This window comes from Carcharodon carcharias, chromosome 7 (genome assembly GCF_017639515.1).
Source record: "Carcharodon carcharias isolate sCarCar2 chromosome 7, sCarCar2.pri, whole genome shotgun sequence".
Classification (NCBI taxonomy): domain Eukaryota; kingdom Metazoa; phylum Chordata; class Chondrichthyes; order Lamniformes; family Lamnidae; genus Carcharodon; species Carcharodon carcharias.
This window is the reverse complement of record NC_054473.1, coordinates 13,204,951-13,228,298: the sequence shown is the minus strand read 5'-3', so window position 1 is coordinate 13,228,298 and position 23,348 is coordinate 13,204,951. Positions and strand designations below refer to the sequence as shown.

General features: G+C 56.7%; 1 protein-coding gene across 1 annotated transcript in view; it reads left to right on the top strand.

Annotated features, from left to right (window-relative positions):
* Positions 1 to 23,348, top strand: part of p4htmb (prolyl 4-hydroxylase, transmembrane b) — a 92,685-nt gene that overhangs the window by 5,198 nt on the left and 64,139 nt on the right. Inside the window, exon 2 of the mRNA XM_041192524.1 lies at positions 18,511 to 18,592. Coding sequence (XP_041048458.1) covers positions 18,511 to 18,592 — 82 coding nt within the window. The remainder of the gene's footprint in view (positions 1 to 18,510; positions 18,593 to 23,348) is intronic.

Sequence of the window (23,348 nt, the reverse complement as noted above, 5' to 3'; positions counted from 1 at the left end):
GGTGATCAGGTAGGTCAGGGGGAGGTGGGGGTGATCAGGTAGGAGAGGGGGAGGTCGGTGCGATCAGGTAGGTCAGGGGGAGGAGGGGGTGATCAAGTAGGTGAGGGGGAGGTGGGGGTGATCAGGTAGGAGAGCGGGAGGTCGGGGCGATCAGGTAGGAGAGGGGATGGGGTGGGGGTGATCAGGTAGGTCAGGGGGAGGTGGGGGTGATCAGGTAGGAGAGGGGGAGGTAGGGGTGATCAGGTAGGAGAGGGGATGGGGTGGGGGTGATCAGGTAGGTGAGGGGGAGGAGGGGGTGATCAGGTAGGTGAGGGGGAGGAGGGGGTGATCAGGTAGGTGAGGGGGAGGAGGGGGCGATCAGGTAGGAGAGGGGGTGGAGGGGGCAATCAGGTAGGTCAGGGGGAGGAGGGGTGATCAGGTAGGCGAGGAGGAGGAGGAGGAGGTGATCAGGTAGGTGAGGGGGAGGTGGGGGCGATCAGGTAGGCGAGGAGGAGGAGGGGGTGATCAGGTAGGTCAGGGGGAGGAGGGGGGTGATCAGGTAGGTCAGGGGGAGGTGGGGGTGATCAGGTAGGTCAGGGGGAGGAGGGGGTGATCAGGTAGGCGAGGAGGAGGAGGGGGTGATCAGGTAGGCGAGGGGGGGAGGGGATGATCAGGTAGGTCAGGGGGAGGTGGGGGCGATCAGGTAGGTCAGGGGGAGGAGGGGGTGATCAGGTAGGCGAGGGGGGGAGGGGATGATCAGGTAGGTCAGGGGGAGGTGGGGGCGATCAGGTAGGTCAGGGGGAGGTAGGAGTGATGAGGTAGGAGAGGGGGAGGAGGGGGTGATCAGGTAGGTGAGGGGGGGAGGGGATGATCAGGTAGGTGAGGGGGAGGAGGGGGTGATCAGGTAGGAGAGGGGGAGGTGGGGGTGATCAGGTAGGAGAGGGGATGGGGTGGGGGTGATCAGGTAGGTCAGGGGGAGGAGGGGATGATCAGGTAGGTGAGGGGGAGGAGGGGATGATGAGGTAGGCGAGGGGGGAGGGGATGATCAGGTAGGTGAGGGGGAGGAGGGGGTGATCAGGTAGGTCAGGGGGAGGAGGGGGTGATCAGGTAGGAGAGGGGGAGGTGGGGGCGATCAGGTAGGTCAGGGGGAGGAGGGGGTGATCAGGTAGGTCAGGGGGAGGAGGGGGTGATCAGGTAGGTCAGGGGGAGGTGGGGGTGATCAGGTAGGAGAGGGGGAGGTAGGGATGATCAGGTAGGAGAGGGGATGGGGTGGGGGTGATCAGGTAGGTGAGGGGGAGGAGGGGCTGATCAGGTAGGAGAGGGGATGGGGTGGGGGTGATCAGGTAGGAGAGGGGGAGGATGGGGCGATCAGGTAGGTGAGGGGGAGGAGGGGCTGATCAGGCAGGAGAGGGGATGGGGTGGGGTGATCAGGTAGGTGAGGGGGGAGGAGGGGGTGATCAGGTAGGTGAGGTGGGGAGGAGGGGGTGATCAGGTAGGTGAAGGGGAGGAGGGGGCGATCAGGTAGGTGAAGGGGAGGAGGGGGTGATCAAGTAGGTGAGGGGGAGGAGGGGGTGATCAGGTAGGAGAGGGGGAGGTCGGGGCGATCAGGTAGGAGAGGGGGAGGAGGGCGATCAGGTAGGTGAAGGGGAGGAGGGGGTGATCAGGTAGGAGAGGGGATGGGGTGGGGGCGATCAGGTAGGAGAGGGGGAGGTGGGGGCGATCAGGTAGGTGAAGGGGAGGAGGGGGCGATCAGGTAGGATAGGGGGAGGTAGGGATGATCAGGTAGGAGAGGGGATGGGGTGGGGGTGATCAGGTAGGTGAGGGGGAGGAGGGGGTGATCAGGTAGGAGTGGGGGAGGATGGGGTGATCAGGTAGGAGAGGGGGTGGGGGCGATCAGGTAGGTGAGGGGGGGAGGAGGGGGTGATCAGGTAGGAGAGGGGGAGGATGGGGTGATCAGGTAGGAGAGGGGGAGGTGGGGGCGATCAGGTAGGTGAGGGGGAGGAGGGGCTGATCAGGCAGGAGAGGGGATGGGGTGGGGTGATCAGGTAGGTGAGGGGGGAGGAGGGGGTGATCAGGTAGGTGAGGGGGGGAGGAGGGGGTGATCAGGTAGGTGAAGGGGAGGAGGGGGCGATCAGGTAGGTGAAGGGGAGGAGGGGGTGATCAGGTAGGAGAGGGGGAGGAGGGGGTGATCAGGTAGGAGAGGGGGAGGTCGGGGCGATCAGGTAGGTGAAGGGGAGGAGGGGGTGATCAGGTAGGTGAGGGGAAGGAGGGGATGATCAGGTAGGTCAGGGGGAGGAGGGGGCGATCAGGTAGGTGAAGGGGTGGAGGGGGCAATCAGGTAGGTCAGGGGGAGGAGGGGGTGATCAGGTAGGTGAAGGGGAGGAGGGGATGATCAGGTAGGTCAGGGGGAGGTGGGGGTGATCAGGTAGGAGAGGGGGAGGAGGGGATCAGGTAGGAGAGGGGGAGGTAGGGGTGATCAGGTAGGAGAGGGGGAGGTCGGGGCGATCAGGTAGGTGAAGGGGAGGAGGGGGTGATCAAGTAGGTGAGGGGGAGGTGGGGGTGATCAGGTAGGAGAGGGGGAGGTCGGGGCGATCAGGTAGGTGAAGGGGAGGAGGGGGTGATCAAGTAGGTGAGGGGGAGGTGGGGGTGATCAGGTAGGAGAGGGGGAGGTCGGTGCGATCAGGTAGGTCAGGGGGAGGAGGGGGTGATCAAGTAGGTGAGGGGGAGGTGGGGGTGATCAGGTAGGAGAGCGGGAGGTCGGGGCGATCAGGTAGGAGAGGGGATGGGGTGGGGGTGATCAGGTAGGTCAGGGGGAGGTGGGGGTGATCAGGTAGGAGAGGGGGAGGTAGGGGTGATCAGGTAGGAGAGGGGATGGGGTGGGGGTGATCAGGTAGGTGAGGGGGAGGAGGGGGTGATCAGGTAGGTGAGGGGGAGGAGGGGGTGATCAGTTAGGTGAGGGGGAGGAGGGGGCGATCAGGTAGGAGAGGGGGTGGAGGGGGCGATCAGGTAGGTCAGGGGGAGGAGGGGTGATCAGGTAGGCGAGGAGGAGGAGGAGGTGATCAGGTAGGTGAGGGGGAGGTGGGGGCGATCAGGTAGGCGAGGAGGAGGAGGGGGTGATCAGGTAGGTCAGGGGGAGGAGGGGGTGATCAGGTAGGTCAGGGGGAGGTGGGGGTGATCAGGTAGGTCAGGGGGAGGAGGGGGTGATCAGGTAGGCGAGGAGGAGGAGGGGGTGATCAGGTAGGCGAGGGGGGGAGGGGATGATCAGGTAGGTCAGGGGGAGGTGGGGGCGATCAGGTAGGTCAGGGGGAGGAGGGGGTGATCAGGTAGGCGAGGGGGGGAGGGGATGATCAGGTAGGTCAGGGGGAGGTGGGGGCGATCAGGTAGGTCAGGGGGAGGTAGGAGTGATGAGGTAGGAGAGGGGGAGGAGGGGGTGATCAGGTAGGTGAGGGGGGGAGGGGATGATCAGGTAGGTGAGGGGGAGGAGGGGGTGATCAGGTAGGAGAGGGGGAGGTGGGGGTGATCAGGTAGGAGAGGGGATGGGGTGGGGGTGATCAGGTAGGTCAGGGGAGGAGGGGATGATCAGGTAGGTGAGGGGAGGAGGGGATGATGAGGTAGGCGAGGGGGGAGGGGATGATCAGGTAGGTGAGGGGGAGGAGGGGGTGATCAGGTAGGTCAGGGGGAGGAGGGGGTGATCAGGTAGGAGAGGGGGAGGTGGGGGCGATCAGGTAGGTCAGGGGGAGGAGGGGGTGATCAGGTAGGTCAGGGGGCGGAGGGGGTGATCAGGTAGGTCAGGGGGAGGTGGGGGTGATCAGGTAGGAGAGGGGGAGGTAGGGATGATCAGGTAGGAGAGGGGATGGGGTGGGGGTGATCAGGTAGGTGAGGGGGAGGAGGGGCTGATCAGGTAGGAGAGGGGATGGGGTGGGGGTGATCAGGTAGGAGAGGGGGAGGATGGGGCGATCAGGTAGGTGAGGGGGAGGAGGGGCTGATCAGGCAGGAGAGGGGATGGGGTGGGGTGATCAGGTAGGTGAGGGGGGAGGAGGGGGTGATCAGGTAGGTGAGGTGGGGAGGAGGGGGTGATCAGGTAGGTGAAGGGGAGGAGGGGGCGATCAGGTAGGTGAAGGGGAGGAGGGGGTGATCAAGTAGGTGAGGGGGAGGTGGGGGTGATCAGGTAGGAGAGGGGGAGGTCGGGGCGATCAGGTAGGAGAGGGGATGGGGTGGGGGTGATCAGGTAGGTCAGGGGGAGGTGGGGGTGATCAGGTAGGAGAGGGGGAGGTCGGGGCGATCAGGTAGGTGAAGGGGAGGAGGGGGTGATCAAGTAGGTGAGGGGGAGGTGGGGGTGATCAGGTAGGAGAGGGGGAGGTCGGGGCGATCAGGTAGGAGAGGGGATGGGGTGGGGGTGATCAGGTAGGTCAGGGGGAGGTGGGGGTGATCAGGTAGGAGAGGGGGAGGTAGGGGTGATCAGGTAGGAGAGGGGATGGGGTGGGGGTGATCAGGTAGGTGAGGGGGAGGAGGGGGTGATCAGGTAGGTGAGGGGGAGGAGGGGGTGATCAGGTAGGTGAGGGGGAGGAGGGGGCGATCAGGTAGGAGAGGGGGTGGAGGGGGCAATCAGGTAGGTCAGGGGGAGGAGGGGTGATCAGGTAGGCGAGGAGGAGGAGGAGGTGATCAGTTAGGTGAGGGGGAGGAGGGGGCGATCAGGTAGGCGAGGAGGAGGAGGGGGTGATCAGGTAGGTCAGGGGGAGGAGGGGGTGATCAGGTAGGTCAGGGGGAGGTGGGGGCGATCAGGTAGGTCAGGGGGAGGAGGGGGTGATCAAGGTAGGCGAGGGAGGAGGTGGGGGTGATCAGGTAGGAGAGGGGGGAGGGGATGATCAGGTAGGTCAGGGGGAGGTGGGGGCGATCAGGTAGGTCAGGGGGAGGAGGGGGTGATCAGGTAGGAGAGGGGGAGGTCGGGGTGATCAGGTAGGAGAGGGGATGGGTTGGGGGTGATCAGGTAGGTCAGGGGGAGGTGGGGGTGATCAGGTAGGAGAGGGGGAGGTCGGTGCGATCAGGTAGGTCAGGGGGAGGAGGGGGTGATCAAGTAGGTGAGGGGGAGGTGGGGGTGATCAGGTAGGAGAGGGGAGGTCGGGGCGATCAGGTAGGAGAGGGGATGGGGTGGGGGTGATCAGGTAGGTCAGGGGGAGGTGGGGGTGATCAGGTAGGAGAGGGGGAGGTAGGGGCGATCAGGTAGGAGAGGGGATGGGGTGGGGGTGATCAGATAGGTCAGGGGGAGGAGGGGGTGATCAGGTAGGTGAGGGGGAGGAGGGGGTGATCAGGTAGGTCAGGGGGAGGAGGGGGTGATCAGTTAGGTGAGGGGGAGGAGGGGGCGATCAGGTAGGAGAGGGGGTGGAGGGGGCGACCAGGTAGGTCAGGGGGAGGAGGGGTGATCAGGTAGGCGAGGAGGAGGAGGAGGTGATCAGGTAGGTCGGGGGAGGTGGGGGCGATCAGGTAGGCGAGGAGGAGGAGGGGGTGATCAGGTAGGTCAGGGGGAGGAGGGGGTGATCAGGTAGGTCAGGGGGAGGTGGGGGTGATCAGGTAGGTCAGGGGGAGGAGGGGGTGATCAGGTAGGCGAGGAGGAGGAGGGGGTGATCAGGTAGGCGAGGGGGGGAGGGGATGATCAGGTAGGTCATGGGGAGGTGGGGGCGATCAGGTAGGTCAGGGGGAGGAGGGGGTGATCAGGTAGGCGAGGGGGGGAGGGGATGATCAGGTAGGTCAGGGGGAGGTGGGGGCGATCAGGTAGGTCAGGGGGAGGTAGGAGTGATGAGGTAGGAGAGGGGGAGGAGGGGGTGATCAGGTAGGTGAGGGGGGGAGGGGATGATCAGGTAGGTGAGGGGGAGGAGGGAGTGATCAGGTAGGAGAGGAGGAGGTGGGGGTGATCAGGTAGGAGAGGGGATGGGGTGGGGGTGATCAGGTAGGTCAGGGGGAGGAGGGGATGATCAGGTAGGTGAGGGGGAGGAGGGGATGATGAGGTAGGCGAGGGGGGAGGGGATGATCAGGTAGGTGAGGGGGAGGAGGGGGTGATCAGGTAGGTCAGGGGGAGGAGGGGGTGATCAGGTAGGAGAGGGGGAGTTGGGGGCGATCAGGTAGGTCAGGGGGAGGAGGGGGTGATCAGGTAGGTCAGGGGGAGGAGGGGGTGATCAGGTAGCTCAGGGGGAGGTGGGGGTGATCAGGTAGGAGAGGGGGAGGTAGGGATGATCAGGTAGGAGAGGGGATGGGGTGGGGGTGATCAGGTAGGTGAGGGGGAGGAGGGGCTGATCAGGTAGGAGAGGGGATGTGGTGGGGGTGATCAGGTAGGAGAGGGGGAGGATGGGGCGATCAGGTAGGTGAGGGGGAGGAGGGGCTGATCAGGCAGGAGAGGGGATGGGGTGGGGTGATCAGGTAGGTGAGGGGGGAGGAGGGGGTGATCAGGTAGGTGAGGTGGGGAGGAGGGGGTGATCAGGTAGGTGAAGGGGAGGAGGGGGCGATCAGGTAGGTGAAGGGGAGGAGGGGGTGATCAAGTAGGTGAGGGGGAGGTGGGGGTGATCAGGTAGGAGAGGGGGAGGTCGGGGCGATCAGGTAGGAGAGGGGATGGGGTGGGGGTGATCAGGTAGGTCAGGGGGAGGTGGGGGTGATCAGGTAGGAGAGGGGGAGGTCGGGGCGATCAGGTAGGTGAAGGGGAGGAGGGGGTGATCAAGTAGGTGAGGGGGAGGTGGGGGTGATCAGGTAGGAGAGGGGGAGGTCGGGGCGATCAGGTAGGAGAGGGGATGGGGTGGGGGTGATCAGGTAGGTCAGGGGGAGGTGGGGGTGATCAGGTAGGAGAGGGGGAGGTAGGGGTGATCAGGTAGGAGAGGGGATGGGGTGGGGGTGATCAGGTAGGTGAGGGGGAGGAGGGGGTGATCAGGTAGGTGAGGGGGAGGAGGGGGTGATCAGGTAGGTGAGGGGGAGGAGGGGGCGATCAGGTAGGAGAGGGGGTGGAGGGGGCAATCAGGTAGGTCAGGGGGAGGAGGGGTGATCAGGTAGGCGAGGAGGAGGAGGAGGAGGTGATCAGGTAGGTGAGGGGGAGGTGGGGGCGATCAGGTAGGCGAGGAGGAGGAGGGGGTGATCAGGTAGGTCAGGGGGAGGAGGGGGTGATCAGGTAGGTCAGGGGGAGGTGGGGGTGATCAGGTAGGTCAGGGGGAGGAGGGGGTGATCAGGTAGGCGAGGAGGAGGAGGGGGTGATCAGGTAGGCGAGGGGGGGAGGGGATGATCAGGTAGGTCAGGGGGAGGTGGGGGCGATCAGGTAGGTCAGGGGGAGGAGGGGGTGATGAGGTAGGTCAGGGGAGGAGGGGGTGATCAGGTAGGCGAGGGGGAGGATGATCAGGTAGGTCAGGGGGAGGTGGGGGCGATCAGGTAGGTCAGGGGGAGGTAGGAGTGATGAGGTAGGAGAGGGGGAGGAGGGGGTGATCAGGTAGGTGAGGGGGGGAGGGGATGATCAGGTAGGTGAGGGGGAGGAGGGGGTGATCAGGTAGGAGAGGGGGAGGTGGGGGTGATCAGGTAGGAGAGGGGATGGGGTGGGGGTGATCAGGTAGGTCAGGGGGAGGAGGGGATGATCAGGTAGGTGAGGGGGAGGAGGGGATGATGAGGTAGGCGAGGGGGGAGGGGATGATCAGGTAGGTGAGGGGGAGGAGGGGGTGATCAGGTAGGTCAGGGGGAGGAGGGGGTGATCAGGTAGGAGAGGGGGAGGTGGGGGCGATCAGGTAGGTCAGGGGGAGGAGGGGGTGATCAGGTAGGTCAGGGGGAGGAGGGGGTGATCAGGTAGGTCAGGGGGAGGTGGGGGTGATCAGGTAGGAGAGGGGGAGGTAGGGATGATCAGGTAGGAGAGGGGATGGGGTGGGGGTGATCAGGTAGGTGAGGGGGAGGAGGGGCTGATCAGGTAGGAGAGGGGATGGGGTGGGGAGTGATCAGGTAGGAGAGGGGAGGATGGGGCGATCAGGTAGGTGAGGGGGAGGAGGGGCTGATCAGGCAGGAGAGGGGATGGGGTGGGGTGATCAGGTAGGTGAGGGGGGAGGAGGGGGTGATCAGGTAGGTGAAGGGGAGGAGGGGGTGATCAAGTAGGTGAGGGGGAGGTGGGGGTGATCAGGTAGGTCAGGGGGAGGTGGGGGTGATCAGGTAGGAGAGGGGGAGGTCGGGTCGATCAGGTAGGAGAGGGGATGGGGTGGGGGTGATCAGGTAGGTCAGGGGGAGGTGGGGGGTGATCAGGTAGGAGAGGGGGAGGTCGGGGCGATCAGGTAGGTGAAGGGGAGGAGGGGGTGATCAAGTAGGTGAGGGGGAGGTGGGGGTGATCAGGTAGGAGAGGGGGAGGTCGGGGCGATCAGGTAGGAGAGGGGATGGGGTGGGGGTGATCAGGTAGGTCAGGGGGAGGTGGGGGTGATCAGGTAGGAGAGGGGGAGGTAGGGGTGATCAGGTAGGCGAGGAGGAGGAGGAGGTGATCAGGTAGGTGAAGGGGAGGTGGGGGCGATCAGGTAGGCGAGGAGGAGGAGGGGGTGATCAGGTAGGTCAGGGGGAGGAGGGGGTGATCAGGTAGGTCAGGAGGAGGTGGGGGTGATCAGGTAGGTCAGGGGGAGGAGGGGGTGATCAGGTAGGCGAAGAGGAGGAGGGGGTGATCAGGTAGGCGAGGGGGGGAGGGGATGATCAGGTAGGTCAGGGGGAGGTGGGGGCGATCAGGTAGGTCAGGGGGAGGAGGGGGTGATCAGGTAGGCGGGGGGGGAGGGGATGATCAGGTAGGTCAGGGGGAGGTGGGGGCGATCAGGTAGGTCAGGGGGAGGAGGGGGGTGATCAGGTAGGCGAGGGGGGGAGGGGATGATCAGGTAGGTCAGGGGGAGGTGGGGGCGATCAGGTAGGTCAGGGGGAGGTAGGAGTGATGAGGTAGGAGAGGGGGAGGAGGGGGTGATCAGGTAGGTGAGGGGGGGAGGGGATGATCAGGTAGGTGAGGGGGAGGAGGGGGTGATCAGGTAGGAGAGGGGGAGGTGGGGGTGATCAGGTAGGAGAGGGGATGGGGTGGGGGTGATCAGGTAGGTCAGGGGGAGGAGGGGATGATCAGGTAGGTGAGGGGGAGGAGGGGATGATGAGGTAGGCGAGGGGGGAGGGGATGATCAGGTAGGTGAGGGGGAGGAGGGGGTGATCAGGTAGGTCAGGGGGAGGAGGGGGTGATCAGGTAGGAGAGGGGGAGTTGGGGGCGATCAGGTAGGTCAGGGGGAGGAGGGGGTGATCAGGTAGGTCAGGGGGCGGAGGGGGTGATCAGGTAGGTCAGGGGGAGGTGGGGGTGATCAGGTAGGAGAGGGGGAGGTAGGGATGATCAGGTAGGAGAGGGGATGGGGTGGGGGTGATCAGGTAGGTGAGGGGGAGGAGGGGCTGATCAGGTAGGAGAGGGGATGGGGTGGGGGTGATCAGGTAGGAGAGGGGGAGGATGGGGCGATCAGGTAGGTGAGGGGGAGGAGGGGCTGATCAGGCAGGAGAGGGGATGGGGTGGGGTGATCAGGTAGGTGAGGGGGGAGGAGGGGGTGATCAGGTAGGTGAAGGGGAGGAGGGGGTGATCAAGTAGGTGAGGGGGAGGTGGGGGTGATCAGGTAGGTCAGGGGGAGGTGGGGGTGATCAGGTAGGAGAGGGGGAGGTCGGGTCGATCAGGTAGGAGAGGGGATGGGGTGGGGGTGATCAGGTAGGTCAGGGGGAGGTGGGGGTGATCAGGTAGGAGAGGGGGAGGTCGGGGCGATCAGGTAGGTGAAGGGGAGGAGGGGGTGATCAAGTAGGTGAGGGGGAGGTGGGGGTGATCAGGTAGGAGAGGGGGAGGTCGGGGCGATCAGGTAGGAGAGGGGATGGGGTGGGGGTGATCAGGTAGGTCAGGGGGAGGTGGGGGTGATCAGGTAGGAGAGGGGGAGGTAGGGGTGATCAGGTAGGCGAGGAGGAGGAGGAGGTGATCAGGTAGGTGAAGGGGAGGTGGGGGCGATCAGGTAGGCGAGGAGGAGGAGGGGGTGATCAGGTAGGTCAGGGGGAGGAGGGGGTGATCAGGTAGGTCAGGAGGAGGTGGGGGTGATCAGGTAGGTCAGGGGGAGGAGGGGGTGATCAGGTAGGCGAAGAGGAGGAGGGGGTGATCAGGTAGGCGAGGGGGGGAGGGGATGATCAGGTAGGTCAGGGGGAGGTGGGGGCGATCAGGTAGGTCAGGGGGAGGAGGGGGTGATCAGGTAGGCGGGGGGGGAGGGGATGATCAGGTAGGTCAGGGGGAGGTGGGGGCGATCAGGTAGGTCAGGGGGAGGAGGGGGTGATGAGGTAGGTCAGGGGGAGGAGGGGGTGATGAGGTAGGCGAGGGGGGGAGGGGATAATCAGGTAGGTGAGGGGGAGGAGGGGGTGATCAGGTAGGTCAGGGGGAGGAGGGGGTGATCAGGTAGGAGAGGAGGAGGTGGGGGTGATCAGGTAGGAGAGGGGATGGGGTGGGGGTGATCAGGTAGGTCAGGGGGAGGAGGGGATGATCAGGTAGGTGAGGGGGAGGAGGGGATGATGAGGTAGGCGAGGGGGGAGGGGATGATCAGGTAGGTGAGGGGGAGGAGGGGGTGATCAGGTAGGTCAGGGGGAGGAGGGGGTGATCAGGTAGGAGAGGGGGAGGTGGTGGTGATCAGGTAGGAGAGGGGATCGGGTGGGGGTGATCAGATAGGTTAGGGGGAGGAGGGGGCGATCAGGTAGGAGAGGGGGAGGTGGGGGCGATCAAGTAGGTCAGGGGGAGGAGGGGGTGATCAGGTAGGAGAGGGGGAGGTGGGGGTGATCAGGTAGGAGAGGGGATGGGGTGGGGGTGATCAGGTAGGTAAGGGGGAGGAGAGGGTGATCAGGTAGGAGAGGGGGAGGTGGGGGCGATCAGGTAGGTCAGGGAGAGGAGAGGGTGATCAGGTAGAGAGAGGGGGAGGTGGGAGTGATCAGGTAGGAGAGGGAATGGGGTGGGGGTGATCAGGTAGGTCAGGGGGAGGAGGAGGTGATCAGGTAGGAGAGGGGGAGGTGGGGGCAATCAGGTAGGAGAGGGGGAGGTGGAGGCGATCAGGTAGGAGAGGGGGAGGTGGGGGTGATCAGGTAGGTGAAGGGGAGGAGGGGGCGATCAGGTAGGAGAGGGGGAGGTGGGGGCGATCAGGTAGGTGAAGGGGAGGAGGGGGCGATCAGGTAGGAGAGGGGGAGGTGGGGGCGATCAGGTAGGTGAAGGGGAGGAGGGGGCGATCAGGTAGGAGAGGGGGAGGTGGGGGCGATCAGGTAGGTGAAGGGGAGGAGGGGGTGATCAGGTAGGTGAGGGGGAGGAGGGGGTGATCAGGTAGGTCAGGGGAGGAGGGGGTGATCAGGTAGGAGAGGGGGAGGTGGGGGCGATCAGGTAGTTGAAGGAGAGGAGGGGGTGATCAGGTAGGGGAGGGGGGAGGAGGGGGTGATCAGGTAGGTCAGGGGGAGGAGGGGGTGATCAGGTAGGAGTGGGGGAGGTGGGGGCGATCAGGTAGGAGAGGGGGAGGAGGGGGTGATCAGGTAGGTGAAGGGGAGGAGGGGGTGATCAGGTAGGTGAGGGGGGAAGGAGGGGGTGATCAGGTAGGTGAGGGGGGAGGAGGGCGTGATCAGGTAGGAGAGGGGATGGGGTGGGGGCGATCAGGTAGGAGAGGGGGAGGAGGGGGTGATCAGGTAGGTGGAGGGGGTGATCAGGTAGGTGTGGGGGAGCAGGGGGTGATCAGGTAGGAGAGGGGGAGGTGTGGGCGATCAGGTAGGTGAAGGAGTGGAGGGGGTGATCAGGTAGGTGAGGGGGATGAGGGGGTGATCAGGTAGGAGAGGTGGAGGACGGGGTGATCAGGTAGGTGAGGGGGGAGGTGGGGGCGATCAGGTAGGTGAAGGGGAAGAGGGGGTGATCAGGTAGGTGAGGGGGGGAGGAGGGGGTGATCAGGTAGGTGAGGGGGAGGAAGTGGTGATCAGGTAGGTGAGGGGGGGAGGAGGGGGTGATCAGGTAGGTGAGGGGGGGAGGAGGGGGTGATCAGGTAGGTGAGGGGGAGGAGGGGGTGATCAGGTAGGAGAGGGGGAGGAGGGGGTGATCAGGTAGGCGAGGGGGAGGAGGGGGTGATCAGGTAGGTGAGGGGGGAGGATGAGGTGATCAGGTAGGTGAGGGGGAGGAGGGGGTGATCAGGTAGGTGAGGGTGGAGGATGGGGTGATCAGGTAGGTGAGGGTGGAGGATGGGGTGACCAGGTAGGTGAGGGGGGAGGATGGAGTGACCAGGTAGGTGAGGGGGGAGGAGGGGGTGATCAGGTAGGTGAGGGGGAGGATGGGGTGACCAGGTAGGTGAAGTGGGAGGATGGGATGACCAGGTAGGTGAGGGGGGAGGATGGGGTGACCAGGTAGGTGAGGGGGGAGGATGGGGTGATCAGGTAGGTGAGGGGAGGAGTGGGTGACAGGTAGGTGAGGGGGCAGGAGGTGACCAGGTAGGTGAGGGGGGAGGATGGGGTGACCAGGTAAGTGAGGGGGAAGGAGGGAGTAATCAGGTAGGTGAGGGGGAGGAGGGAGTGATCAGGTAGGAGAGCTGGTTTGGGGGGGTGATCAGGTAGGGGAGGGGGTGAGGTGGGGGTGATCAGGTAGGGGGGGTTGGGGTGGGGGTGATCAGGTAGGTGAAGGGGAGGAGGGGATGATCAGGTAGATGTGGGGGGAGGATGGGGTGATCAGGTAGGTGAAGGGGAGGAGGGGATGATCAGGTAGATGTGGGGGGAGGATGGGGTGATCAGGTAGGTGAGGGGGGAGGAGGGGGTGATCAGGTAGGTGAGGGGGGAGGATGGGGTGATCAGGTAGGTGAGGGGGAGGATGGAGTGATCAGGTAGGTGAGGGGGAGGAGGAGGGGGTGATGAGGTAAGTGAGGGGGAGGAGGGGGTGATCAGGTAGGTGAGGGGGTAGGATGGGGTGATCAGGTAGGTGGGAAGGAGGGGGTGATCAGGTAGGTGAGGGGGAGGAGGGGATGATCAGGTAGGTGAGGGGGTGGCGTGTGGGTGATCAGGTAGGTGAGGGGGAGGAGGGGGTGATCAGGTAGGTGAGGGGGCAGGAGGTGACCAGGTAGGTGAGAGGGGAGGATGGGGTGACCAGGTAAGTGAGGGGGAAGGAGGGGGTAATCAGGTAGGTGAGGGGGAGGAGGGAGTGATCAGGTAGGAGAGCTGGTTTGGGGGGGTGATCAGGTAGGGGAGGGGGTGAGGTGGGGGTGATCAGGTAGGGGGGGTTGGGGTGGGGGTGATCAGGTAGGTGAAGGGGAGGAGGGGATGATCAGGTAAATGTGGGGGGAGGATGGGGTGATCAGGTAGGTGAGGGGGGAGGAGGGGGTGATCAGGTAGGTGAGGGGGGAGGATGGGGTGATCAGGTAGGTGAGGGGGAGGAGGAGGGGGTGATGAGGTAAGTGAGGGGGGAGGAGGGGGTGATCAGGTAGGTGAGGGGGTAGGATGGGGTGATCAGGTAGGTGAGGGGAAGGAGGGGGTGATCAGGTAGGTGAGGGGGAGGAGGGGATGATCAGGTAGGTGAGGGGGTGGCGTGTGGGTGATCAGGTAGGTGAGGGGGAGGAGGGGGTGATCAGGTAGGTGAGGGTGGAGGATGGGGTGACCAGGTGGGTGAGGGGGGAGGATGGGGTGACCAGGTAGGTGAGGGGGGAGGATGGGGTGATCAGTTGGTGAGGGGGAGGAGTGGGTGACAGGTAGGTGAGGGGGGAGGATGGGGTGACCAGGTAAGTGAGGGGGGAGGAGGGGGTAATCAGGTAGGTGAGGGGGAGGAGGGAGTGATCAGGTAGGAGAGCTGGTTTGGGGGGGTGATCAGGTAGGAGAGGGGGTGGGGTGGGGGTGATCAGGTAGTGGGGGTTGGGGTGGGGGTGATCAGGTAGGTGAGAGGAGGGAGGAGGGGATGATCAGGTAGATGTGGGGGGAGGATGGGGTGGTCAGGTAGGTGAGGGGGGAGGATGGGGTGATCAGGTAGGTGAGGGGGGAGGATGGGGTGATCAGGTAGGTGAGGGGGGAGGATGGGGTGATCAGGTAGGTGAGGGGGAGGATGGGGTGATCAGGTAGGTGAGGGGGAGGAGGAGGGGGTGATGAGGTAAGTGAGGGGGGAGGCGGGGGTGATCAGGTAGGTGAGGGGGTAGGATGGGGTGATCAGGTAGGTGAGGGGAAGGAGGGGGTGATCAGGTAGGTGAGGGGGAGGAGGGGATGATCAGGTAGGTGAGGGGGAGGAGGGGATGATCAGGTAGGTGAGGGGGAGGAGGGGATGATCAGGTAGGTGAGGGGGAGGATGGTGTGATCAGGTAGGTGAGGGGGAGGAGGAGGGGGTGATGAGGTAAGTGAGGGGGGAGGAGGGGGTGATTAGGTAGGTGGGGGGGTAGGATGGGGTGATCAGGTAGGTGAGGGGAAGGAGGGGGTGATCAGGTAGGTGAGGGGGAGGAGGGGATGATCAGGTAGGTGAGGGGGTGGCGTGTGGGTGATCAGGTAGGTGAGGGGGAGGAGGGGGTGATCAGGTAGGTGATGGGGAGGAGGGGTGATCAGGTAGGTGGGGGGAGGAGGGGGTGATCAGGTAGGTGAGGGGATGGGGTGGGGGTGATCAGGCAGGAGAGGGGATGGGGTGGGGGTGATCAGGCAGGAGAGGGGATGGGGTGGGGGTGATCAGGTAGGTGAGGGGGAGGAGGGGGTGATCAGGTAGGTGAGGGGATGGGGTGTGGGTGATCAGGCAGGAGAGGGGATGGGGTGGGGGTGATCAGGTAGGTGAGAGATGGGGGTGATCAGGTGGGAGAGGTTGGCATTGGTGTGATCAGGTATGTGAGTGGCTGGTGAGGGTGATCGGGTAGGTGAGGGGGAGGAGGGGGGTGATCAGGTAGGTGAGATGGTGGGGTAGGGGTTATCAGGAAGGTGAGGGGGAGGAGGGGGTGATCAGGTGGGAGAGGGGGAGGAGGGGGTGATCAGGTAGGTGAGATGGTGGTGTATGGGTGATCAGGTAGGTGAGGGTCAGGAGGGGGTGATCAGGTAGGTGAGGGGGAGGAGGCGGTGATCAGGTAGGTGAGGGGGATGAGGGGTAATCAGGTAGGTGAGGGGGAGGAGGGGATAATCAGGTAGGTGAGGGGGAGGAGGAGTATTCAGGTAGGTGAGGGGGATTTGGAGGTGATCACGTAGGAGAGGGGAGGAGGGGGTGATCAGGTAGGAGTGGGTGGCGTTGGTGTGATCAGGTTGGAGGGAGGGTCGGGTAGGTGTGATCAGGCATGTGAGTGGCCGGTGCGGGTGATCAGGTAGGTGAGGGGGAGGAGGGGGTGACCAGGTAGGTGAGGTGGTGGGGTAGGTGTGATCAGGTAGGTGAGGGGGAGGAGGGGTGTTCAAGTAGGTGAGGGGGAGGAGGGGGTGACCAGGTAGGTGAGGTGGTGGGGTAGGTGTGATCAGGTAAGTGAGGGGGAGGAGGGGTGTTCAAGTAGGTGAGGGGGAGGATGGGGTGATCAGGTAGGTGAGGTGGTGGGGTAGGGGTGATCAGGTAGGTGAGGGGGAGGAGGGGGTGATCACGTAGGAGAGGGTGGTGTTGGTGTGATCAGGTAGGAGGGAGGGTCGGGTGGGCGTGATCAGATATGTGAGTGGCCGGTGGGGTGATCAGGTAGATGAAGAGGGTAGGGGGTGATCAGGTAGGTGAGATGGTGGGGTAGGGGTGATCAGGTAGGTGAGGGGGAGGAGGGGGTGATCAGATAGTTGAGGGGAGGATGGGTTGATCAGTTAAGTGAGGGGTGGAGGGGCTGATCAGGTAGGTGAGGGGGAGGAGGGGGTGATCAGTTAGGTGAGTGGGAGGAGGGGGTGTTCAGGTAGGTGAGGGGGAGGAGGGGGTGATCAGGTAGGTGAGGGGGGTGATTAGGTAGGTGAGGGGGAGGACGGGGTATTTAGGTAGGTAAGGGGGAGGAGGGGGTGATCAGGGAGGAGGGGGTGTTCAAGTAGGAGGGGAGGGGTGTCAGAAAGGAGCGTGCTGGGGATCAGGTAATTGGGGGTGGGGTTCAAGTAGTGGTGCTGGGGGTCAGGTACGGCAGTAGGGAGTCAGGTAGGGGCACTGGGGGCTGGAGGAGGTCAGGTAGGGGCACTGGGGGCCAGAGGAGGTCAGGTAGGGGCACTGGGGATGGGAGGGGGTTTGGATGGGAAGACTGGGATGACAGGGAGCTCAGGAAGTGGTACTGGGAGTTGTGGGGGTGTCAGGTGGAAGGGGTGTGGGGGGGCCGGCTAAGTCGATGGGAGAGGGGGGTCAGGGGAGGGGAATTGGGGGAGAGCGGAGGTGGAATGGGAGAGGGGGAGTCGGGATGGGGGGTTCAGAAGGAGGGGGTTTAAGGAGAGGGTAGGGGGCTCGGGGAGGGGGTTGAGAGGCGGGAGGAGGGGTCAGGGATGGGGATTAGAGTTGGTACAATTTTAAAGGGAAGTGAAAGACCTGGAATTTCACAGGTGCAAATCTTTACAGGTGGCATGACAAGTTGATAAGGCTATTTTAAAAAGTGCACTGGAGATTTGCTTTATTAATATAATAAGAGTACAGTAAGGTGGTTTTGCTCAATCTTTACAAATCATTGGTTAAATCCAGCTGGAATTTAGGACGGATATTGCGATCTTGGAGAGGTGCAGAGGAGATTTGCCAGAATGGTACCAGCCTTGCGAGGTTTTGGTTATATAGAGATTAGAGAAAGTGGGACTGTTGTTCTAAGAGCAGAGAAGATTAAAGGGAGATTTAATGGAGATGTTCAAAATTATGTGGCATCTCGACAGAGTAAACAGTATAAACTGTTTCCAGTAACAGGAGGGTCAGTAACCAGAGGACGCAGATTAGTTTTTGTCCAAAGTAACGGGGTGGGGATAAGAATTTTTTTATGCAGCAAATAATGATCTGGGGAACACTGCCTAAAAAAGTGGTGGAAGCAGATTCAGTAGTAACCTTCAAATGGGAATTGTTACATAGTTGGAGATGGAAAATATACACGGCTATGGGGAAAGAGCTGGAGTAAGGGACTAATTCAATAGTTCTTTCAAAGAGCTGTCTGCTTCAATGATAAACTGAGAAAACAAAGGGTTAACTGCACTGAAACCAAGGATTTGGGGAAAGTTCAAATCATTGTGATCAGGGGCTTATAGTTTGTTGGTTTAACTGTGACTTGAACCACAGAATAAAAGTTTAGTGAAAATGCTGTTATATTGAAAAAGAGTATTTGAGTTCCCAGCACAGCTCTTTCACAAAGAATTTAAATATTCATCCACTGCCTATTTTTACCCGATCTATTTGCAGTTTGCTTGATGCACCTAACACCTAATTTTGCTGATTTTGTTCAATACTGACTGGATCAAGCATTTGAAATCCTGCAGTGAAATTAATGAATTTGATTTGAAACAATTGCTTTCCAACTGTAGCTTTGCAAGAATTTGATTCCCACAATAAGAATATGAGCAGAAACAAAGTACCAAAAGGGTGAGGAAACAGCTACATAAAACACCACTGATCAGCTGGGGCAATGTATTGTTTATTTCTGATATGTAAGCTTGTGATCAGAGCTGCAACACTGGGGTTGGATCCCAGTGAAGTTAATTGTTTTCTCAGTGAATTAAATGGAATATTAGAGGGTCAGATGACCATCACAATCTTGATGTACCATCTGTCAGTTATTAAACGGTTCTGTTAAAAGCCTGGAAACAGATTGCTTACCCATCTGCTTAGCCAAGAATGATGCAAAAAGAGGTCTTCAGTTTATTTCTTTTGAGATACCTAAATGGTAGAACCAAGACCGTGGTACAGTAATTGACCAAGAATGAAAAGATTGGGTGAGGAAAAGGAAAAATGTGCAGGGTTAAGGGGAGAAGGCTGGGGAATGGCACTGGTTGAATTGCTCATTTGGAGAGCTGGTGCAGACACAATGGGCTGAATGGTCTTGTTTGTGCCATTTCAGTTCTGTGAGATGTATTGAAGAGTGCAGGTTGCATTGGGTTTGGATTTTAGAAATACTTGAGGGAGACCAGGAGTTCCAGAGTAGTGTGATCTTGCAAAGAGTGAGTTAGAGTACAAGGCAGTGTAGTGAGCGTTCATTTCAATTTAGTGATACTGGTAAGAAGGAGGAGGAAAAAATGTGTGATAGCATAATTGGAGCTTGGGAGAAACATGAGAGGGAAGTTCAGAGGAGGGATGATCAAAATTGTATTGCTGAAGTAGAAATAAGGAAGGTTATGGCACTGAGAAGTTGGAGATTAGAGCTGAATAAAGGATTACTCATGAGATTTTCCCTTCTATCTTGACCTTAATGCAAGGAAGGTGTTAGAAGTGATCCCAGTGGGCTAGTGCTACTGAGAGGGTCACTAATTGAAAAGCTCATCGCTTTTGCAACTTAAAATGCTTTTAACATGTGCTGTCACTGAGGACATATTTTTTGTTACATTGGTTCATCAGTCATTGGTTCTGTTAACTTAATTTACAACCTTAATATTCACATTTTGCCACTTTATATTATATGACATTTTTTTCTTTCTTTGTAGGTTGGTCACCTGCAGAAAGTGGATCTTGTCCCGAACAAAGTACATTACTTGAAAACGCTGAGCTTAAAACCTCTTCTTTTTGGTAAGGCTTTGAACGGAGCTTTCAGTTAGCTTGGACAATTGGAATTTGAATTCTTGTCTTACTCTGTTTGAGGTCAGAATCCAGAATGAAAGCTTTAACACAAGTGGCAACAGTTACAATCCACAGTCACTGTAGAGTTGGTGCCTTGAAAATCCAGTTTTGTTTTGATGTCTGCTATTACAGGACACCGGGGACTAAAATAATAATGGCCTGATGTCATCAGCTCACAGCTTTTTTGTGTATGAGTCCAGATCATCCCCTGAGGTGTATGAATTCCACTGTCAGTGTAGGATATCAAATTTTGTGTAGAGGCGAGGGAGGGGTAGAGGTACTAACATGAAATGAGCCAACTTCTACTATAATTTTTGTCCCACTCTCAAAAAGACATTTTCTCACTGGCAAATGATCATTACAAAACAAATTGAACCTATCACACACACCACTTTTGATTTTAGTTTTTACTTTTATTTCTCTCCTGTCCTGAAAACACTGTATACTGTGACGACCTTTGACTTGGAAGCAGTAATAGAATAAGGAAAATTTGTAATTTCTTTAAAATGTCTGTGGAATCTGTAATTGTTTTTTTAAGAATGTTTGTTTGAAAAGGACTTTTAAGAGCTTTTATCATTTGTAAAGGGATCAGTTGTAATGTTGTTGGATGATAAGAAATACTGGCCCATGTGATCTGGGCAACACTTGACCTGGAAGTATAACCAACAGGAAGGAAGTTAAGATACAGAAGTCATGAGGGCAAATACAAACGAGCTGCAGCAAGGGAAGAACAGAGAAGGCACATATATAAGGAGCTGTGCGAAATACAGTTAAAAAAGACAGAAAGCTGAAGGCAGGGTTAGAGCAGAAGTAGTGAATTGGACTGTTTACGGCTGTACTTCAGTTTTGCCAGAGCTGACCGGATAGTTTAGCGAGGTTTACTAAGGGAGTCAGATAGAACTGTTTCTGGGGCATCTGTGCAATCAATGCTGTTGTAACCTAGCTAAGGATGTTCTGCTGGAGTGTGCCGTTTGGGTGACAGCTGTCTCTGCGGGACTTGGATGGAGTGGAGCCACTTTTGCAGGTGACTTGAGAAGAAAATCCATTGAGTGAGAAAAGTTAGAGATTCTGCGTTCTGGAGGCAGAGTTGGAAAGATTGCAAATGGTGCCATATTTGTGCAGGGAGTGATTAAAAACATATGTAATCTCGTGAGATAGTCTTTTTTGTATCTGCAATTCCATGTGTAAGTTGTAGTTCGTATCAACCATAATTTGCCTGTTATTTCATATTTATTCTGATCTGTTTTGAAGTAAAAACTGCAAAAAGTGGAATCTTGTCTTTAATTTCTTCATTTGAGGGTCATTCAGTAAATTTGGTTATTTTAGTTTAAGGTTCTCCCATGGGGATTGTACCAAAACTGCAGATGTAAGGTTTCACCAACACCACTAATGTTTTGTTCATCATGTGTGAATGAAGAAAGTGGGAGTTAACAGGTTATATGGCATTGGATAGTATCACAGTTAAGTCTGATCCAGTTCTTATCCAGCATTCACGTGTGCATCTCAGAAGGAGTCAATGGGTGATCATGAGGTGCATGAAACCTGTTTTATTTCCTACTTGCCTGGGAAAGGGAGATAGGTCCATTGGTAGAGTTTCTAATGGCACCATGGCTGAGGTCATTTTATTCGAGACAGATGGAGAATTGTACTTTGGCCTGTATGATTCAGTCCACTCTGCACAATACACCTCAATTGAACTAAGGAAGTGCATCAAATATAGTGCTTCTTAAACGAAGAACAATTTTATTATAGGTTTGTAGCTATTGTGTGTTCATGCTTTGCATTGAAGGATTAATATCAATAAACTGAAGAAAAGTTGAAGTATGGAATTTACAGCACATTAAAGGCATTTGGCTCTTAACGCTTGTTGGCATTAATTCAACTAGAACTGTATATGTCAATCCCGTTTTTCTATAATTTTTATCGTTTTCCATTTTGAACATTTATCCATTCTTTTAGAATAAAAAGTATCCAACTCAGTAGCCACTTGTGGTAAAGCATTCCATGTTCTACTCTGAAATCTTTGAGAATTTGAAAACCCCTATTAGATTTGCTCTTTAACCTTTTCAGTTCCGATATTTCAAGCCTTTCTTTAGAAAACTTCATACCTGGCATTACTCTAATAAGTCTGTACTGTACCCTCTCGTTGGCTCCAATGGTAAAACAGCCAAAAGATCTGCAGACATAATGCAGAATTTCCTGCAACAAGAAGATTGTCAATATATGCTACATTTCACAGTTTTGCATACTGCAAATTTACTTAAATGTTTACTGCAAAAGCAATTTGACCAATCTTCAATGAATATGTTGTGAAATAAGAACTGAAGCAGCTCCCGGGCCAATTCTTATTGTGGGATCGGAGGAAGCACAATACTGACAATAGCTGGAGATGATCAGAAAAGACAGATCTTTTGGAGCATGCAAATCTCCAAACCAAAATGGTTACATTATGTTAATTAAGACAAAATTGTCACTAACTTAGCACAAAACCTATTTAACATAGTTTAGCTTGACTAATAACTTGTACAGTTTGTGTACTTATGGTTGTCTAAAAGTCTGTCTGCTATTCATGTGTGCTGTGAATAAGCGGATATTTAATAGGAATTCCTTGCTTGTGAAAGTAAGGAAATGTTGCAAATTTAATTTCAGTAAAATCTTGTCCGACCACGAGTACCTGCGTAGAAATTTCCTTTCATGACGATCGCTGTTTGGGTTACCTCTAAATTTCTGACTCTTGATCTGAATTTGCCATTAAGAATAGACATGAGCACTGAAAAAGATAAAGTACTTTATAGGAACTTTACACTTACTTAATAATACATATTTACAAATATATAATTTTCAATCTCAGTATTGTGTACGGCACCTGTAGTGTTTCCACTTTCTGACAGCATGCATGAGATTTTTGTCACGCTTTTGCCACAAATACACTTTGTACACGGCAATTTTGCCATTTTGGATCCGGCCTACGATCACAAAAGTTCCTACGCGGTTGCCTCGCGTCATGTTCTGGACACAAGTGGCATCCAAGTCAAGCCAGTGCTGAAGCTTGGGATGAATCTCTGTCTTGAGGAGGGGCCCATGCTTGAAGACCTCCAGTTTGCTGTCCATCTCGAAATCTGAGATCCGGGAAAAACTCGAGTTTCTCTTTGAGATTCTGATTTTCACTGCTGTGGGAGGTAGAAGAATACTTTGTGTATGACTTACAATTTTTTAAAAATCTGAATAAAAAGCCAAGAAATGCGAAGAGTGTAATGCACAAATAATTGTGACAGATAGATGGAGTTTGAAGAGTTTTTATAATTTAATGCACAGTACCTAGTGTAACAACAAAACATAACCTAGCTTCCTACATGCTAGCAATTGATTCTACTACCCCTGGACTGGAGAAGACTAAGGAAATCGGTCAGCGTTCTCACTGCTGATTGCTATCTAGCTGTCGCTGGTAGAAAGCATACTTGTGCAAATATTGGGTTTGGCTGTGATGATTCTACAGTTGAATAGTCGACCAACATTGTGCCTGAACTCCTACGCGAATCCTTGCTCACTTTTGTGAGGCACAAGAGGGCTTCAAAAACCCATGGAACCATACTGCAACAAGTTGAGAACTTCAGAAGAAGCAGACTAGAGAAGGAATAAAATGAGCTTTCCAGTGAATGCAAAAACTCCTTTCAGCTTGCTGAAATTGTGATTATTTTCTTCTTGATATTTATTTTGAAATGGCAGAGAATGTGTTGATTCTTGGCATGATTGTGAACGTGCTGCAAGAATGCTTCACTTGCAGGACCTGCTAATGGCAATTAAAAAAAAAAATCATTCTTGAGGATGTTTTAAAATTCAATGACAATAATGGTCATTTTATTTACGTAATGTCTTTCCCAGTGTGTTCTTGTGCTGTGAAGCCTGGTGCTTGGATCATTCAGATTTGCACTAGGTATGACTTATGTTGGCCTGGGAAGCTGATTTTTAACCAAACTTTCCCAATGGGTTAAGTTACTGCCCAATGTAGCACAAAACCATACAGACTAGATAATCCCAGCTTTGATTCCTGGGCAGTGCTGAGCTTCCTCATCTCAACCAGAGCAGTTGTCTTGGCACTCATGAATTAGGCAGAGTTTCCCAATGTTGACTGCAGTCTAGTGAACGCTACTAGAAAATGTGTTTTGTGAATGTTTGGGGAAGACAAGATTGAGATCCCCTTGATGCCCTGTCCAGTTCTAAGATCTATCTATCCAGGCTCACGTGAGTATTGGCAACTTAGGCAAGTTACTGGAGGGCTATATATTTGTGGAGCTATGCCCCTGCAAGAACTTGTTGCCTGGATTTTCCAATCAGTGTTATTTTAGCACCATCAACTATTTTAACTAAAAGCTAATAGTAATGGCGATTGGAACAACCTGGGTTGTAACTTTCATCACGGGGGAAAGAGAATTGAGAGAAGGAAAAATTTGTTTTTACCAACTGTGTAAAACTGTGTAACCGATATACTGGATGTTTGATGCAATGAGTGTTTCTTTGTATACAATCTATTGGGGTTCTGCTGTCTTTCTGTCTTTAGAACTAAATAGAAAATTGATCCAAATTATGAGACAGTAGATAGGTGAGTTTATGAAATGTAGGGTATTGGTTAAATTGCTAACTTAAATTAACTGGCAATTTGTTTGCTATCATTTGCCAAATAAGCTGGACAGAGGATGGGATGGGA